Below are 20,895 nucleotides of genomic sequence, written 5' to 3' on the forward strand. Positions count from 1 at the left end.
AATATGTTTACATTTTAATTAAAAATAACATCATCTCTTACTAATTGCAGCTGTTTGTTGGTTTGGAGGGGGTGAGGGGTTAGCCCCGAAGGCAGAAAAGCTTCAAATAGCTCTCTATGTCTATCTACTCGTAGCTTTTCCCCGTCTCCTTTGTATAGCATTTTAAAGATCCTGTAATCTGACTTCAGCTGACTTTGTAAATGGATGTAAATGTAAATGAAAATAACATCTAAAAAATTCCTTTATTTTACTTTAAATCTTTCACTTCCTGCAATAGCATAGATCCGGAGACTCGGAAATCTCTTTGGTCAGAAATATTCCCCCAAAAGGCCTGCAAAGCTTTCACAGCAAATCAGATACCTCTCTTTTGTTTCTCAAATGATCAGTTTGATGTCCGGTCTTCTAATTAAGGAAGATCTGCCAGCAAACTCGTGGCTGGTTCAGCCATACAAGCCTTAGTATCACACGCGATTACTTCAGAATTAGTCTTTTTACTTGCATCACTTCTCCACGTCTCATTCTTTGATGAGAACTCAATACCTGATGCCTTTCAGATTAATTCAAAGTAATTTTTCATTATTATTGCTTTTAACGATGAAGCTAAGGTAGAGCTCATCCAACACCTCTCAGCAGTGGATGCAACATTTCACTGCTTGGAGTATAAGAAGGGGCGAAGGGCATGGCAGATAGGAGAAGATAGGAGGGGTACAACAGGCAGGAAAGCCCTCTATTGACAGGCTCACTGCTCCTGCTGCTTGGAGAAATAAAAAAAGGCCAAGGGCCAGGCACACGCTGGGGCTCCACCAGCCCCACCTGCACCCACCAGCACCAGCTGTGGGCTTCCATGCAGAGCAAGGGGTCTGCAAGGTCCTGGCCCCTCCTGCCCTGCTCAGTAGCCCCCGAGTCGCTGCCTGCTCCGAGTAAAGCCTAGAGCATCGTCTGAAAGAAAAGGTGGTATAACATGTATCCTAGAGAAATACTGTGTTAACATTAGAAACATTGTTGATTTTCATAATAATTAATATACTTGCCTTGCTTTGGTCTTGGCAGCATGTCAACTACTTTCGTTTAAGGCATAAATTTTCTTTTAAAGTGCAGTGACAGTGCTCCAGTGAAAGTACTTATGCTGGTGATGTGCTACCTCGTTAGTTGTAGCTAATCCAATTCATAAACTGATCAAACATAATTAATACTAAAGTTTGAAAAGTAATCCTAACCATGCTTTCAGAAAGGTCAAAATGCTATTAGAGTTGGTCAGGATAAGATTAAAACAAAACTGGCAAAAAGTAAATAATGGGATTTCATAACATTTTCAGAATTGTTTTATTTAACTTCCAAATCACCACAGTTGCTATCTACATGATACATATATGTGTGTACATGTGTGTGTGTAAGAGAAAGAGATACAAGGATGAAACTAAGGGAAAGCAAGCTGTAACAGTACGAGACTTAACAACTCTAGAATATTCAGCTACATAGTCGTTTGCGGAGAACATCAAAGTCTACCCGGTTTTACTTTAACATGTTTCTGTGGGCAAACTTTTAAAAGCATGCAGGAATAATGAAGGAGAAGCTTCTGACCCATCCCTTCTTTGAGTACATTTGTAAAACTTCCTAACGAGAAATAAATGGTTTGCTTTAAAAACCAGCATCTATAGCGTCGTATCCGGAGTTGGCGTAGACAGCAATGATTGGAGATGTTTGGTAGCAGCCTGCAGCAGTGCAGCGGGCTGGGCAGCCAGCCTGTAGCAAAGCACCACTTCAGCCACCCATCACCAGCCATCTGTCACTACGGATCCGAACCGCGACTGACGGCCTCTTAAAATAACAAGCCATAGTTGTCAAAATAAGTTTTCAAATAGGAAAGCTTTTGGAAAAATAAATCTGTTTTATTGAATACTTGGGAAAATTTGGATAATGTATTCTTGGCCAAAAACAAAGTGTAATATCTCATCTGCTTTTTAAGAAGTAGTATTTAACTACTGAATTCCACTCAATTACTTAATGTGAAGAATGGTCAGTACTGATGGGACAAATATTTCACCATTTCATTGTCTGAACTGTGGGAAGCATCCCAACAATGAGCAGTCTAGAAAAAGCAGGTTCAGTAGCTGTACCATCAGAAAAAGTATTTTGGGTTTGCGTATTGATATGGCTAAATATATACAATATGAATAATAAAGTCATCTTTAGAGATACATAGCCTCAGTTATAAGAGATTGGCTTTTAAAATCCAGTTCAATTTTTTGGCCTGTTCTATTTTCCTGGGTTGTTAATCTCATCACATTTATTTGGTGGTGATTTACTGTCCCTTGTACATAACGTAAATGCAACTTTTTTGTAATGTATATATAGAACATTAAAATTCAGATATATGGCTGTCATCAATGTGTTGTACCTTAATACTGAAATTTTGACATTACAATTCAGACAGTGCACAACAGCATTAAAACCATAGCTTTTAATAAAAATCTTTGATTACTAAAGGAATCACTGAAAAAAACTATTTTACTGTTTTCTCTCAATTGCATCTATGAGTTTCTAACACACTGCATTATTATCTGGCCCACTTGAATGCAGAACATTAGAAACCATCTGTCAGAGAGTCTTTCTAGAGTGACAATATTATTTTTCTGAAATCAAGCCGGGACAGGTAAAATTACCGGTGAGGTTGCTAGTGCACAAAATTGTAGAGATTTATGTAGAATTGCATCACTTAAGAACTTGGACTGTTTCAGTTTTAGTTCTCAGAATATTTGGGTTGCTTTTAAAAATCAGTAAACTAACACTTATCAAACCGTACTATTTTTGTAGCAATAAGTAGCAGTGTTTAAAATAAGAGTAACAATATTTTCCCTGTTCTGAATTATTTAGGGTATTTCCAGGCTAAGGTATGCATGAACAGTGTGTAATGTTGAGTCTGCTTCTAAACCAGATAATCTTTTCCCTAATTATCCGAGTGAAAAATTCTCAAGTAAATTCTGACTGTTACATTCTGCCCTGGTAGTAGGTGCAAGATCTTTAATAAAATAGCCTTTCCGATGGAAGACAGAGCTGTAGTCTAGGACATATTCTACTAGTGATATCATCTGGAATGACACACAGATTGACACGTTTAAGTAGTATATTCTTCATATCTCTACGTATTTACCCAGTGAAATATTTCAATTGATATTAAGTAATACAAAGTAAAGCCATCAATTTTTCAAATATGATAATATTATGCAGCTCTAAAACTTTTGCCTTTATGTTCTCTTAACTCTTCTGTGAAATCTGACTTCTGAAGTTATTATACCAGGCTACCCCACCTAACTAAGATAGTTTTCAGATGGCAGTTACCCTCGTACTGAAGTGGCAAATGTAATTAAGAAGAAATATTCGATCTGTAATAGAAATAACATTACCTTTTATTTCCATATGTATATACCACGTAACCCCCATCGAGCGGCATGCTGAATTTCCTGCCTGCGCTTGCCTTATCTTTTTCACATAATTTTTTCAGATCATTAACACATGCGGTTCTTGAGTATAAAACCCTGCTTTCTCATACAGATCTTTTTACTTCAGCCAAGTCATGTTGCATTCTTGACCACTGTTCATGCTTTCCCACAGCTCTAGATACGTTGCCCCTTTCAAATAATAACATACCCACCTACAGTTCCAGTTCAGTTGTAACTACAAAAACTAGAACACTGGCACAAGGCAGGTATTAATATTCATATTATTTCGTTATTAATCACTATTCGTGTTAATACATTAATTAATATCATCAGTCAGTGGTCTGAAGTGAACAATATAGCTCTCCAAGACTACAGCCTGAAGGGGGTGGGGGGTGGGGGGAAAAAAAAAAAAAAAAAAAGACATGAGAAAATATCAAATAAAATAAAAAATTCAAACCTGAAGTGTTTCAGAAAACCACGTCCCCTGTTTATGTGTCTCAGGAAGAGGCGGGAGGTAGTGTTTTAAGTGGTTTCAGTGCAGAGTTTCTCCTGTAGATGAACTTATATTTATTCTGCTTTTCTTTCCCTCCCTCCCTCGCTATCTTGCAGCAAACGTATGTGACAATGAACTACTGCATTGCCAGAATGGAGGAACGTGCATCAACAATGTGCGATGCCAGTGCCCTCCGGCTTACACTGGCATTTTATGCGAGAAGCTGAAGTGTGAAAGGGATCCGGGAGGCTGCAGCCACAGCTCCGGCCAGGGGGCAATAGCACACAGGCTGCTGTTGCTGCTGACTGCTCTACTAGGAGCAACCGGACTGTGCATATGCTAGGCTCCATATGGTCGATGGCATTGGACTGCTTCAGACGAATGTGCCACGTGACAACAAAACAGTCGTAGCATTTGCTACCGAAATTTAAATGGGAAAACAAGTGAAAAAAAACCACACATACAATCGAAGACGGCTGAACTGAACTAAGCCATATAAATCAGTAACGGACAGGGCTGCAAGTCAAGACTGTTCACCTCTGACTCGGGACAAGCTGGCATATCCCGTCAAACCGATGCTAGCTGCAAAGCCTACACAGGACTCAAACAGCTTTGACCGCCCCCAGAACGGGAAGAGAATTTAAAACACATTTGCTACTCCTATGCGGCGCGCTACCGTACCTCCGCCGGCGCGTGGGCCGACCAAATGAAGGCATTCTTTGCTGTCAGTGCATTGTGGGTATAAGGAAATCTGTAAAAGCTGCCATATTGGCCTGCTTCAGTCCCCGAATCCTTTCCAACCTGTGCTTTAGTGAACGTTGCTCTGTAACCCTTGTTGGTTGAAAGATTTGTCTGATGTTAGTGATGCACATGTGTAACAGCCCCCTCGATAAAACTCAAGCCAGTCATATCCTTGTATACCTTAGCAGCACTGCATCAGTAAGATGCTGTGTTCACCTACTGTACAAGAGTGGCTATAGGAAAAAAAGTGTATTTATCCTTTTGTATTCAAATGAAGTTATTTTTCTTGAAATAATGTACAATGTAGATTTTTTGTATTATTGCCTATTTGTGTTACCAGACAATTTGTTAACATATTTAATTCTAATCAGATCAGAAAAAAATATTACTTTTTATTTAGTCCTTTTCTTTTTCCTTTCATTTAATTGTGCAGAGATTTCTCTGTATGGGCAACGTGCTGGCATCAAAGAATATCAGTTTACATATATAACGAGTGTAATAAGATTCCACCAAAGGACATTCTAAATGTTTTCTTGTTGCTTTAACACTGGAAGGTTTCAAAGAATAAAAATTCCTGCATAAACAGTTCCAGGATGACGTATTGCTATTTTTTAAGGCCTTTTTAGAATCCAAAAAAATTTTGATTATTTTACCACCTAGCGTGCGGAAAAAAAACAGACTTAACAGTGGAAATCACATCATAACAATCTAACCCGGTTTAATTTTCATTACTGACGTTATCTTTGCAAAGAATTTTAAATGTAAAGGGCATCATTTGAGGAAGATTTCATCAAATCCCAAGCTTGGAATAGTTAAATAGTTCTCATCTTTGTTCTCTCAGCTTATCACAGAAATTATTCCAAAACTGATTTACAAGCTATTACAGAAGCTAGTACTTAATTCATACCAGTTTTGTGGATTCTGGCAGTAATGAAGTAGTATAGCCACAGTTTATATTGTTTCTCCAAAACCTTCATTAAAATGATATGTTTATATATGTACTAGCCTGTCTTAAGAAACTGCAAAAATAGCAGCAATCACAAATAAATTAAAAAAAAAGGACCAGATTTAACTTTCAGTAAAGTCAAATTTCATATTTAGAAGGAACGTCAAAGTACACAGCAGCAAGTAGAAAAAAAGTGCTGCTCCAGCAAATAAAGTTTGTTTCAAATACTGCCCAAGGTGTAATAAATTCTTGTTTCTGCCTGTTATTAGGCCAATTACTGAGTGTGACAGAAAAGGAGAGCGAGAATAGAGACAAGCCAAAACCAAAGCAGTGTTGTCCTGGGAAAATTAAAAAAAAAAAAAAAATATCAAAAGGTAGCAAGACTGTGAATTCATTTCCTGGCAATTTTCATCATAATGCCTATAAATATTTTACCAACATAATAGCCTGGTATGGAAAACAATTAATCAGCAAAAGACAAATTCCTGAGGGAAATAAATTCTACCTGGCTGCTTCTTCCAAGTGGTGAGCAGAGCAGAATTTAGAGCACTACCTTCTTGGGTGAGCTCTTTACGCTGAGAAAAGCAGCTTTGCAGGCCAGTGCCCAGCCTTAGGAAATGGGCAGGCAGGTCAGGTCCTCATTTTTAGCAGAATCCTATGAAGATGGGGACGATGAAGACATCAAGCTGGTGGTTGCTTGTTCAGGCTCTCACCTTGGCCCTACATGTAGAAGGTTTACTATTCACACTGCCAATGTCTTTTGGTGGACTAAATAAGATAAGGCAAAGATAAATAAAGAGCTTGCCTGGTTGCCTGCCGTGGCTTACATGAGATGGCAGGTATATACTAGAAGGATGCTCAAAACAATAAACCGAAAATTACATTGCAACTCAATGAGGAATATAAATGCTAATACAGGTGACATGCAGAGCTTAAGTAGATTTCTGATATTAAAATGTGAAATTTAAGTTTTCTCAAAGCTTATTAGCACAGACCAAATTCAGATTGTGTAATTACTGGAAAAGATGCATTTTATTGTCATTACAAGCTCAAGGCTTTGAGAAAGTGCTAAGAAAGCATGTTATGCACTTCTGGTTAGAAGGGATTCTACCAGCAGTGCTGAAGTATAATGAATATCGGATCACAATCAATTCAGCTGGATTTCAATTTCATATACTTATGATTTCTAAACCAGGGCAGAGTATATGGCTTTCCACATATTTAGCTACCATTTCATGCATTTTATTCTCCCTCACCTATTAATAAAATTACAATTTTATACAGGAGTACATTCAGTGGAAAGTTTTCTTACCAATCATCCTTTTCTTCAGCTTCATTATTTTTTCCTCTGAACTCCACAGAACTTCACTAATTGAAAATTTTTAATATAAGTTTCTACTACTGCATTCCAAGTATATTTGTAAAATTATGTGTGCATCTCTGAGAGAGGAGATTTACATCACTCATCACTGCTTTACCTGATTTTTTATTTTAATTCAGTGGAAAATGAAGGCAAAACCTGTTCCCCATTTCAGAAGCTGTGAAGAATGATTCCTTTTCCTGAAGATATGGTAGGATCCTTGCATTATAACATGTAGCTGCAGTATCTGCTTCATTTTCCACCTGAAAATATCTACACATATTCCAACATAGTCTATGTTTCTTGGAGTGGGTGTCCTGTCCTTGTGAATGCCTGTAAAATAAAAAACACATACATGATACTGAAAAAAAATAACAAGAGTAACACACTCACTAACTTAGGATTTTGATTCTGTATCAAAACACCAAAAAACAAACCTGCTGCGGAATTACTATTTCCTGTATAAGATTTCTTTTCTGTAAGGTTTAGCATCCAAGAAGTGCCCAGGCTTCACATTGCTTAGTTGTCCAGATTACAGTTCGGTTTGCAATGACCTTAAACCTAGCATTCGTAATTCAATTTAAGCAGTTCTATTAGTTCCAGTCAATTTGCTAAATCAGTCAGTCCTAGTCAGCTTGCAATTCCTGTGTTCCTAACTAGGGAATTGGTTCTGATCCAGGATCCACATATTTAACATCTGAAAATGGAGCAGCTTATGACAATGTGCTGCTCTCTGACAAGGATGCTGCAGAAATTTCCACTTCAAGATAGCCACCTTTCTCAAAGGGACACTAAGACAGAGGCATCTGTCTTAGTGCAGCGCAACTGTTTCAAAAACAATCTATGCAAAGGAGAAAAAAAATCTTCTGAGATGCAAATTGACCCCAGATGTTGCCCAATAATTGGTCAATGCTAGTACTTTATCATGACTGAGCCACAAATAAGAAGTTATTTCGTGTACTGATCAGAAAAAAAAAAAAAATGTGCAAAAGATTCCTCAAATTTAGAAAGACCTCTTCTGCTTGCATATAATTTTATACATCTTTCTCATAACTCCAAGACACCAGGGGGATTTGTTATAGCCTCATTGGGATTCTAGGTTTATTAAACTATTGAATTAACTAGCTTCATCCATGCATGCAGTTTGTTCACCTGTGAGAAATTAGAGTAATATTTTTCATAGATTATGCAGGACCAGATTTTCAGCTAACCTCCAGCCCAGCTTTCACATTTGTCCTTGCAAATTCAAAATTACAGATGTAAGTATTAAGACATAGTCAATCAATTCATTCCTAAGAAAAACTGTAAGTTTAATTATTTATGGAAGCAAGCATTTATCCGCCAAAATGCATGTCTGGCGTTATAAATCAGAAATTTTATATTAACTAACTTAATGCATTTCCCACCATTGTACAGCATCAGAAAGAAAAGGATGTAAGAAGTGTATGCGAAACAAACAAGTAAAACAGCAGCAATTTGCACCATATGGTGCATTTCATTTAATGAAATTGAAGTTTATCACTGGTACAGTATGTTCACCAAGACACCATTTTTGCCACAATATGCAATAGATAAAATTCCAGTACAAAGTGTACGTTTCCCTCGCTTTTTTTTTCTGGCTGTCATTATCAAAACAGACCCACACATATACATAATGAAATACTGCTCAAAAATTCTACAGCTTCAAAGAACACAGAGATGACTAATATTATGCAACCTGTAGACCTAAAGGGATTGTAAAGGCTTTGGGGTTGAATTCCTGCATACATTGCTGGCTAATACTCATTTCTGAGAAGGACCAGGATAAAGATCACAGTATCGAAGTGCACCGAATCAGAGTTTCACGGCAGTCGGTAGAACCAAAGTGGCAGCCTAGTTAGGGAAAGCACAACAGGATGGTGTTGGTCCTGCATCTGTCAGCAGGGGCAACCAAATCCCACCCTGGGACGTCCCCGGGCATCACTCCCCCAGCAAAATTCTTGTGTCTGCGTTTACAGATACGCATGTTCTAGTTACAGTTGCTAAGACACCTGCTGCTTACACAAAGCTGCTCAATGGAATTGTTGTTCAGGTGTTCAAGTGTACTGTTGTCACCAGAAATACAATTTTTGTACTAGACGTGAGCCATTGTCAAGAAATGGAAGTAGTAACGGTGCATACTGGGAAAAAGGGGTCAAGAGTGGGTTTGGGACTATTGCTTGTTTATTTTGAGAAAATGAGACTGGGTCTGGATGAGCATTTTCTGTTTCCCAGATAGTGTAATTTTCACTCGAGTACTCTGTGCATGTCTTTGTGACATCCAAGAAACAAATTACTATTAAGTTAATTCTGACTTTGATATGCCTGAACAGGACCTCTCAAGAATAATGACGTCAGTTCAATCCTATACACTAGCAGTCTTTACAGTTCAAGACTGCAAGGTAGGCTCAAGACAGAGCACTCATCTTCAAAGAGAAGAAATATTAGAGGATTTCTAGGGGTGAAAGGGACTTGAGAAGTCCTACATTGAAGTGTAAAAAGTTAAACATGTGTATATGCATATATATACACACACACACCCCGACACTGAAGCCAAAATCTCTGTAACTTGGATGCCTTGGCATTCTAAATAGAAACTGCCTGATTTTCACTACTCCACGTTCACAAGTCCCAGAGATTGTCCCTTACTGTTATTACAACAAATATACAGTGAAGTAGGCTCTTCTCTGCTTTAGTGGAAGAGTGAATGAAAGTCTTTCCTCATCATGCTGTAATTTGCAAAGCAACTTACATGATGACCTATTAAATCAGTGCAATCTTTAATATATAGAAGAGTTATGCAAAGTTTATGATAGAAATCTCAAGTGTAATATTCTTCAAACACAAAGTTACAAAAAAAAATAACATTCTATTATTTGGAAAAGCCTAAATATAAATAAAAATAAGATTTTATTCATTACTAACCTAATCCAAGTGATGGAATTTACAGAGCCCACAGCTGCAACCTTAAGACAGAACTCTGAAAGGAGCTTAAGCTTAAATTTCTTCTCCAGAAGAAATATTGCAAGTTCACAAGTCACATCCAATAGAGCAAAACTGAATTCCAGCACCATCACTGCAGCCTAGATCTGAAAGTGCTATGAGCACTCCTGATCTAGCAGGCTTGCTGAACTGTTAAGTTTGTAAACATCGCTAAAAATTCAACAAGCTTTGAGAACTCAGATTATTGGCCAACAAAGTTTGAGTCTCTGTAATGATTACAGTGAGGCTTTTTAAATTCCGTGAAGTTCTCTTTAGTTGTCCAGTCACATGTGTTCCAAAATGCAATTTCTGGGACCGCTGTAACTCCAAAAATTATTTTATAACCTTAAAATGAAGCCATCGATTTTATTCAATCTGTAATCAGACACTTGTGACAATGCCATAGTAATTCTCTCTTTTCAGATTCTAACATTAATTAGGTAATAGATGGGAAAGGTTAACATCATCCTGTACACAGGATCATAGAATCATTGAGGTTGTAAAAGACTGATTCCAGCTGTTAGGTTAACACTACCCAGTCCACCATTAAACCATGTTCCTAAAGTGCCACATCTACACATCTTACATATTTTTGTTCTTCATTAATGCAGAAGTAAATCCCAACTCAAGTCATAGCACAAGTGATATTTTCTTTCTTTCATCCCCTCCGTTTTCAGTGGCATCCAAACCTAGTTCCCTCACCTATTCTGCAGAAATTTTAGTATTTTCTAGTCCTTCAATGTAATGCCCAAAACAAAATCTTCTCTAGCTATGTTGTGGAAGGTAACATTAACAAACCACAACATTTAAAAAAATATGTATTTGCATTAATCTCTTTGAAACAAAATTGACAAAAATTAGTATAAAATCCCTTCAAACCATTTTGCTGCATACCACTATGCAAAATATCTTAGCAAAGATTTTCTATTTAGCAAGTCTAAAAGGGGTTATTTACCCACTTGTGATATCACAAACCGCTTTACATACAGTCAGTTGAAAGTCAGAGAGATTCCTGTGTGATCCCGACAGAATAATGTTCATACATCATTCATAAAGGTGGCTCACAAATACTACGCTAGATGCAAAGTTCATTAACGTAGTGCAGCAGGATACATTTGGAGGATAATACTGCCTGTAATGTGAAGATCAGTACAAATCTTTTTAAAAATTTAATAGTTCTGCATGTTCTCCAAATTCTGATTCAGCTCCATAGCATGAATGGATTTATTTTTTTTTAGAAAATTTTCTGGTTGGGATATCAGTTGTTTTTAGATGAATGCATGCTCTACGTTCAGAAGTGCAACACCACTCCTCCACAGAACCACCAAACACACGTTATGAGATGCACACTCATTCAGGCCCTTACTCTTCCAGTTTGTGCAAGCCATATTTCAAGTTCCCCGATTTTAAGAGGCCTCTATCTAGCTGATGCTTTCACATCTCTCAATGACCATTTTCAATGTTACCTGAATATGTAAATGAAAACATTTCAATCCTTGTACATCCACTGAGAACATGGTTCACTTCTCACCTGCAAAAAAACATGGATGCAAAATCAGTGGCTGCTGTCAATAATTGTTGTTTATAACTGACAGTACTGAGGGATCCCACTCAACAACTTGGGCTCTCTTAGACTAGGTTCTGTAAACATGTTGAACTAAAAGATGTATTTGCTTACTGTAACTAAATAAAACACAAGGCAAAATCATCCTTACAAGATTCTTATGATACTCAAAATGTCGAAGAACTTCCATTTATCACAACTGAGATACTTCAAAAACCCTTCAAGGAAGACACAACAGGCTAGATTATTATTCTCTACAACCTATAAATGTTCAGATACTTTGCAGAGAAATTCTGTATCATTTATCTTTTATCAGAGATGAAGTTGCCAGAAACAACCCAAAAAGCAAGTGGCAAAGTTCATTACACCCAAGCTCCACATCACACTGAGTAGGAACAGTATTACACTACAGAGTACTGAAAACTCCTTAGTAGCTTTGGTTATAATTACCACTACACACAGTATTATATATATGACCTGTAATATTATTATGCATAAGGTATATGACAATTTTCAAAATATTACTTCACACATCATTTCAGAATGGAAATCAAACCAATATGTGTTCTCACAAGTGATATGCATCCGAAATGGATGCATCCCAAATGGTGTGAAATTATCCCTTGCCTGAACAGGTAGCTGTGACGCTTCATTAAGGCTTATGAACAACAGGGTAATAAAGAAGTTCGTTTTTCTACACTTATTTTTTAATGACAATTAGTAACATATAGTGGGTGGTAAATTAAAGATAGCAATCAAGTTTTCAACTATCATATTATCTCATAAATAATTTCCTAAATCTTAATAGAAGTCATTTTAATGACAGGAGAATAAGTTCTTTACAAAAATGCACTAACAAATTTGGACCTCATCCACTAAAATAAATTTGTTTATTATTTACTTTTTGCTAGTTTTACTGACCTTCTGGATAAGAACTCTATTAAATTCTTCCTGCAAAAGATGCCTGCTAAATACATTCCCAGATCAAAGCTGGCACATATGCCAAAAGACAGTAAGCTAAAACATGATACCAATCACATTTGTAAGTTGAGATTTGCTCACCTAATAGAGCTAAAAAGCATTCACAGGAGATGGGATTCAAATGCTAACACAGCGTCTTCAGCTCCAGTGCAGGAACGTAAAAGCTTGAATACAGAAACAAAGGTTGGAGCCCACACAGTGGGAGCAGAGGTTACTGAAAAGAAAATGTAGACTAGCAAGAACAAGACAAAGTAGAATTAACAATTCTGTTCTCACTACCAGTCAGACACAAATTTTACCCTAGTCCAAAGCAGAAGTGTATATGAAAGACATTGGAATCCAGAGGGAAACAAAGCAAAAAATCCACTGTTTTTCAAGAGTTACAACATTTAGGGGAAACCCAATACAGGGAAAGTGAAAAGAAAGAGAACTTAAGTTGTCCCCAGGCTAAAAATATACCAGGAGCTCAGGGAAAAATCCAATCTGGATACTACGTACATATGCATAAATCTGTAGACGCAGTATTTAGCATTGTACTCCCTGACGTGAAAACTGCAGGACTTCAGCCTTGCACAGACAGGACACTCACCGCCCGAGGATTTCAGCATTTCACCTCCTGTCTAGGTGAGACACTGCTCACCTATCTTCTGGGAGAGCCTAAGCCCATCAGCACCACCTCTGCTTTGTCTTTGGCTCCAGCTGTGAATTTAGCAGTACTAGCCTGGCCATCTAGTCCAGGTGTTCACAAAGCAGCTGCTTTTCAACAACCTTTGACAAACCACATCACAGGCCTCCCTCAGACCAAAGCAGTTACATCTGCTCTTCACCACACACCTCCTAAATCATTACATGTAGTTCTTATAAGGAGATAGAATATTAAATGTGTTCAGAAGCGAACATTTTCCCCCTAGACCTTCTACTAGCATCTGCTGTCACCATGTTCAACACAGGACTGAACTAGGGTCTGAACGACTACACTGACTCATTTAATACATTTCTTGTTAACTTCTCTTACCTTTAATTACTGTTGTTTAGTAGGATGGGAGAACCGCATGTAGAGCACTCCAGTAACTACATTTATTATACTGCTTTCTTTTGCCATTCTACAGCTTGCTTTCTTTCCTCATGTCAGTTTTTTTCTATGCCCTCATAAAGTATATTTATTACTTAGCTCTAGAGATCTCCCACAGGCAAAAAGTAGGTGGATTGGTACCTATGAATTAGTCTTGACAGTGCTCTTTTGCCTCCCTAGATCTGGTAGAGAGTCACAACTCCTTTTATAATTCTCTCATTGAGTAGGATGTAAGGAACGATGACTAAACTATGTAGATTTAGTGGTGAACAATTTTTTGACAGGTTTCTTGGTTACTGGCAATATCTAGTATCTGAGTATCTCCCAGACTTTATTGAGGTTAGCCTCATGACTCTTACTGCAAAGCAGAGAGACATACTAATCCATTTCATTCCTGGGGACCGAAGCTTGAAGATGCTGAAACACTTACAAAGTCAATTACAGAAAGAAAGATGAATTCTGACACCTCATCCACCGCAATAAGTACCGAGACCTACAGTTCCCTACTCCATCCAAATTACACAAATCTGAAGTTAAATAGTCTTCCATCTGCATGTATTTGCCACCCACTTACTTCAAATTATCTTATCCAAGACTATTTTACATTACATCTCCCAAAACATTGTCTTTGCCTACCATGCTTGGAGTTTCAATGTTGTGATATGTAACTCACACATTTGATTTTCCTGTTTTTGGTTTTTCTCTTTTGCACTTCAGTCTAAGGCTAGAAGGAAACCACAACTACTGTTTTTTGAAGCAATGTTATGTGTGAGTCAAAGTAATTGGAAGCATCCTAACAGTCTGAGAAATTAAAAAGATGTGCATACAGAGAAAACAATAAAACACTGAAATCCTTGCCCAAAAGAAAAAGATGGCTATGGGGTGTTTTTCCCTTCCTTATCTGACTTTATTGGATATGTTTAATCTCATACAATAACAACATTATGACTTTATAAATTAATACATAATATCTTTTATAGTTTGAAATACCTATAGCTTAGGCATTTCATGTCTTTCATAGATGTCTAGATACTGACACAATTAGCTTTTGATACATAGATATTTCTGCTTACTGGAAATCTGGTAGCAAAAAGACTCGACATTTTGAATGGGCTCATAAATATATATTGAATTTAATCTTTTAATACACAAAATCCGTTCTTCTATTGTTTGGTTGGTTTGGTGGCGGCTTGAGAGAAATATTTTCTATAAATATTTTTGTTTTGTACAACTAATTAGTCCATAAATCAGTACATTGTAATGTGGCAGAGATTACCCTCAAGCCAACAGAAAGCAACTGATTGAATGCACTTACCTTCTTCATAATTCAGCTATCTCTAATGTCTCTACATTTTCTTCTGCAGCTTTCAAACCTTGCCTTGCTGCTTTTTTCTCTCTTCCCATTCTTCAAATGTACCCCAGTTTAACCAATAAGCATACTTGCTATTAAACACCAGATTTTTCCTGTCTTTTGAACGAAGTACAGTGGGCTGATGAAGTACATAAATAAACAATAACCAGATAATCATAGATTAATCAGTTTGATGCTGGAGTAGAAATTTTTACATGATTTCCATTTTCACATTATTTATTAGGGCCATTTACTGATATTAAAAATATGCCAAGTCTCAAGCAAATACGTGTCTCTAAAAGAAGGGAGAAGAAAACTACAAATGTACAATTCCTTTAACAGATGCCAAAGACTAATTAAGAAGTCAATTCAGGATGGCAATCATATTCTTAAAGAATAATAATTTAAAAAAAAGCATAAGCACATGTTGAACTTGGAGCATGTACTTTAATAACACCAAAGCCCGCTTACTAGTATATTTTTTCCTTCTTAATCTATAATGCCCACTTTATTTTCCTCAAAGAGCTTGCAATGGCTACAAAGAGGTAGGACTGTTCTGAGGCAGCATCACTTGTGAGTTGCACTAGTCATCCAGCCCTCTACAACTTTAACAAATAAAACAACAGAAAAAAAAAAAAAAAAAAAAAAAAAAAAAAACACAACAATTAGACAGGCATGGCTTTGCCATTATTTCTGCTGACTCACATTTCTGAGTGGTAATTCTTGTGCAGCAATTAGTTGACGGTCTTAGTACAGCTGCTAATGGAGAAGTGCACACTGATTAACAAAAGCTATCACTGTTTTTTCTCCTAACTGACAATCTTAGCAAAGGAAGCCAAGTGGAAGTGGAACGATGATGAGCTAGCCTTGCATGTCTCAAAACAAGGAGCAGGAAATAGATTGACAAAACAGTATTAAAAAACCACAGAACTTCAGTGTACATGATGCATCTATTCTCTGGACAACTAGGATTCATTCTCCAAGGACTGACCAGTTCGTCTTCGTTAATGACCTGCTCCAGAATCCATTAAACACAAAGGAAAGCCTCACCTTGATTTCAACAAAACAGATTCAGGTTTTAAATTCAGTTGAAAAATAATTTCAGGAAAGGAAAAAGTAATCCCTTAGGCATTATCTCTCTGATCCTACTATAATTTGCAACATTTGTACAGTTCCATGTACTATTTATTGTGCATTATCCTATTGCAGCACTTAAATTATTATCATTTGAATGTTTCCACAGACCCAGCAGTTCTTGTGACAAATGTCTTAATTTTAAAAGCTGGTCTGCATGGCAGGCACCATTTCTATCCAACAGAGAAAGGAACTCCCTAGCTGAAGCTGTTTTCACCAACAATTTGTTTGCCAGCAGCATGTTTTCCTGTTTAATCCATGTTAACATTTTGTTCAGAGTTATCCTAACTGGCATGTATTCTATCTGATAAACATCTCCTCTTTCCCCTCACGGAAACATTATTTATTTATGACATTATTGTTACAGACAACTAAACAGCCAAGAGGGAAACACATTTGCTTTTCTACAAATACCTACACATGTTGTTAAACCTGCATCATTTTTCTTATAGAAACATCTAAAATTTGGTAAAAGGCTTCCTGGCATGTCTTTGGTATCCACTGAGAACAAGGCACAAGGACAGACACATGCAGCAGTACAAAATCAGCAAGTGTTCAGAACAGGAGGAAAACAGTGACATTTCAGGTTGTTAGGCTGATATATGAAACTTTGTCCTTTTCAGTCCACTTTGTCATGACTCCATGACTAAATGAACTAAATGGACCCAATATAAAATGGCACAAATCAAGAGCTGCTTTCATTCACGTTCTCTGTATCTTTGCCAACGTAGGAACAAGTCAGTGGGTTGTCAGGAAACCAGTACCCAAACATGCACGAAGCGAGCTAACACCAAATAATCTGTGTTGGAGGTCGTGGTGCCCCCCAGGCTGCTTCGTGACTGAGGCGGAATTAGGAAGGAAGAAATAGTATAAATCAAAATTACTAGAAGTGCCCAAGAAGCAAATACCCTCAAATTCCCTCTCGCTTCATCAGTTAGCAGCACATATCCATATACAAAAGGACCTGGAGACCTACATCTGTTTCATGAATGACACTAGAAGTTGTAATGTGTCATCAATTTAAATCACTGCTCCGCACCAGATCAGGACTGGCAGTCTCCCACATCTCTGCAGATCCTGTTCCATCCACAGTCTGTACTTTGATCAATATATAAAGATTTTAGTGTGTCTACCTGTAGGTTTCCCACTGCTCTTTCTGTATGATCTTTGTCTTAAAGTGCAAGCCTCTTTAGTGCATGCATGTCCTCAAACTATGTGAGACAGCTTAAGACATAGCACCTATCAGTTATTATTAACTGACATATTCTTGAATCTTCTCACACTGGGCTAAATTTTTCAGATACAGAAAGGACAGGCTCTGCAAAAAGGCTCAAGAAAAGGCTCAAGTCAAAAGGAGCAAAAAGGCAAAAACTGGGAGAAATTGAAGGCACAGACGTTTGTCAGCAGGACAAAGGCGACCTTTAAAGATGGACTTAGCTGTAGGTGTATTATTTAAGTAATAGATACTTATATACATTGGAATTATGCAGGTGGATATACATACATGCTCATGTGCTAATCGTATTTGCTAACCAAAGATTTTATAGGGCTTTTCAAATATTTCAATTCTGTTACAAAGGAAAGTATTTGCATATTATGTGAACATACACGGGTAATAACTGTGTTTGAGTATCCACCCACCTGCTCATTTGCAAATGACTTCCTAAGTTAAATCAGTCTTACCCTCTGTACTGTTTCTCAGCTAAAGGACGTTTTCTGCCCATTATCTGCTTCTTAGTACAGAAGATTTAGAGACCTTCTGGAGTCCCTCACCAACAGAATCTGTTGCATCGATATGGTCCTTCGCAGCAAAAAAAAGCAATGCAGCCTGGGAATATTAAAATATAAGAGTCACCAAACATTCTTTTCCACCCAAAATGATAGCTGCAGCACATAAAAGCATGATGGCAGCAAGTATAGGATGAAATGCTGTGCAAAACCTGAGCACGTACCCACGGTCTGTGACAGTTTTATGAACTGATGTCTCTGTCACTCCGAGCCTGTCCCTTGACTATAGTTACCCATGTTAATTAAAACAGAGAGAGAAAGGGGTGCCAATCTGTGCAGCCAAAGCTGCACTCCTCAGAGGCTAAACCTGTGCATTGCAGAGGAGCTGCTGCATCACCTCTCAGCCAGGGACCGCAGGGATCACCACCTGCAGCGGGGCAAGGCGGGGGGGGGGAGGCAGGGAGAGCAAACACATAGGCAGAGGGCAGGTGAAAGGATCAGCGATGTGGACAGCAGAAATAAAGGTTACTGGCAGGTCAAGAGGGGAAACAAGTATACTTTTCAAAAACATCACAAGCATCATTGACTTACATAGAAATTTTCTAGTTTAGCCCCCAATTAAAATTTTTCATTGCGCACCGCTACTCCTGAGAGCAGGTCAGATTGCTGATTAATAAGACCTGCTTTCTTAATGTTTCTCTGCTAAATTAGAAAAGCTGTGGAGCAGGTCTTACAAAAACTCAAAAAAAAAAACCAACCCAAAAAAAACAAAGAACAGCCTCCTCCCCCCCACCCCCCTACAATCTTGAAATACACATCTTGTTTTTAATACAACTAAGAAATTTCTAAGCTTCTTACAACAATGCTGAGCAAGCAGGGGGTGGAGAAGGAGGGTGATGTTTATAAAGCCTTCTTAGAACCATGTGTTGGTTGCATTTTCAGACTCATTAGTCACCTACCTCCACTCCCAAGTGAAATCACTGGGGCCACTGAGCCGAAGGACAACAGCCCAAACTCAGAATCCTTGCATTCACTGCACAGAACTCCCTAATCGTGTTTTAGCACAGAACACGAAGGGCTGAGACTTTTGAATCATTCTAAGGAAAGTAAGTATCAAAGTCTTTGGGCTCTAAAAAGAACTGATTGTCTGGCTTCTTTAGATGCCTTCTAAAATCCAAGATTTAATTGTTATCCTTCAGCATCATTTACTTTTAAATGCGTATATACTCACACACGTACAGACCCATACATACACACGTGGTACTCGGTTGCTCCTGACGCAGATTAGCCTGACATCTTGTGGCTATAAGGAACATAACGTGCCGTTTAACCAGATTTCTGAGTACCAGCCGGATGTACAGATGCATACTAATGCCTATATAATTCAGGCAAATACAAAACAGCTCTTGAGCAATGCAAGACAATTACTTCACTTAATTAGATGCGCCGTGGTGTCAGCATTGTGTCCTGATAAGACAAGCTGGGATAGAATTGTAAAGGCAAACCACAGTTACAAATAATGCAGAGCTTTGGTTAACCAGACTACAGCAGGCAATATTTTGCTCAAAACTATATGCCTATCTAATCTGAAATAAGTATTGCCAAGATGTGTGCAGTTATCATTCTGATATTGCCATGCTAAATATTACTTTCATTTTTGTCACAGGAACCAAACCATTCCTGCTGCAAGAGCAGAACATGAGTGCAGAGACTATATGGGGAAAATTATCTTCCTGTCTGAGAAGACATTTAGCGGCTGACAAAGAGGAGTGGGTTTGCCTGTATACACAGGCATAGCATGGGTACGTGTGTGGCAGGGAAAGGGGAAATGCCCACCCTATGAAAGTAGATGCTTTTCTTTTTCCTAAAAAAATTGTCTATTGATTAATTTTCAGGGAAAATACCTTGAATCTCAGGGGAAGAAAAAGATTCTTTCTTTTAGGAGGATTTGCTGCACTGTCAGAAGAGGTTTGACATTCACCTCCTGTTCTCCTTTTTGGCATAGAAAAGAACAATCAAGCAATAACACAGAGAAAATAATCTGTGTGGTTTGATTAGTTTCCACACCAGATGTTCCCACATATATTCACACCTCCTCAACTCTTTTTTTCCAGCCAAGAGTATGTGCAGCTGGTACTTCTGTACACCAAAGCTATTTAACAGAGCTATTAGCAAGGGGGGTTACATTATGGATCCCACCACTCTTCCCTGGGGGCCTGCTCCTGTTCCCACTGAAGTTAAGGCATCATCACACTCACTGTTTTCAGAGACAGCCAGAAAACGTTGCTGGAAAATTTTTTACTACTCAGTTACAAACCTGTGCTTTCACCTCTTCCAGCCTATGATTTCCATTTCATTTTCTTGCCGGTACTGTAAGGCACTGCAGCCATTCACTGACCGGCTCCGGGGTTTCATTCTTTGTTAAGTAGATTCCAATGGCAAAACAATTTTTACAAGAATCACAACAGATAAGAACTATTGCATTTGTTAATAAAGTTTTAATGACCATAGATTTCTTGAAATGGCAACTATAAAGTTGCACCTCATTAGTGTACCAGCGACTGATTAAACCTCAAAAGATGGACATGATTGTTCCCAGATGAAAACAACAGCCATGGGTTCAGCCAGACTTCCCCAGAGCAAGTACTGGCTAGAAAACCAACTCCCCAGCTTTCAGATGGCCACATTACAAGAAATTCTAAATTACTAGATCAGCCCCTGTTCATTTTAAAATAAAAAAGGGTGTTTTCTTAATATTGACAGAAATGCCATAATCTCAGAGCTCTAAATGCTTTGGTTGCAAGTAAGCGGTTTACTGTAAGATGCAGAAAGGAAAAAATTACTACCCCTTCATATTTTATTAAAAAGGCAATTATAAGGTTATGTACACTTGCATTTCTAGGAACTCAGTATCTGCAAATTTTGCAGCCAGTTTGTCTTCACAACCTCTGGGTCTTGTTGCGGAAGACACACACGTGGGATTCTTTCATGAACGATTTATGCTTTCTTGATGCAAATTAGAGGTGATCTGAGGTAGAAACATGCTGGTGGAAGCACTGCAGTAACAGCTGGGAAGAAATCAACC

The 20,895-nt window shown here is 38.0% G+C and overlaps 1 protein-coding gene and 1 long non-coding RNA gene across 7 annotated transcripts in view; one reads left to right on the top strand and one right to left on the bottom strand.

Annotated features, from left to right (window-relative positions):
• Positions 1–5,261, top strand: part of NTNG1 (netrin G1) — a 158,261-nt gene extending 153,000 nt beyond the window's left edge. For all 5 annotated transcript variants that reach the window (XM_080407212.1, XM_080407208.1, XM_080407210.1 and 2 more), the window contains one exon: positions 4,050–5,261. In XM_080407212.1, the coding sequence (XP_080263338.1) occupies positions 4,050–4,276 (227 nt within the window). In that variant the 3' untranslated portion in view covers positions 4,277–5,261. The remainder of the gene's footprint in view (positions 1–4,049) is intronic.
• The window catches only part of LOC308071591, a 41,164-nt gene extending 28,422 nt beyond the window's left edge, over positions 1–12,742 (bottom strand). The window contains exons 1-3 of one of the 2 annotated variants that reach the window (XR_013931249.1): positions 12,607–12,742; positions 11,447–11,511; positions 6,126–7,313 (exon numbers count right to left, since the gene is read on the bottom strand). This is a non-coding gene — a long non-coding RNA (uncharacterized lncRNA). Of the gene's footprint in view, positions 1–6,125; positions 7,314–11,446; positions 11,512–12,606 lie in introns of those variants that run through there. The other variant, XR_013931250.1, reaches the window with a different exon arrangement.
• Between the last annotated feature and the right edge of the window lie 8,153 nt (positions 12,743–20,895).

Source organism: Falco punctatus, assembly GCF_963210335.1.
Source record: "Falco punctatus genome assembly, chromosome: 11".
NCBI lineage: Eukaryota > Metazoa > Chordata > Aves > Falconiformes > Falconidae > Falco > Falco punctatus.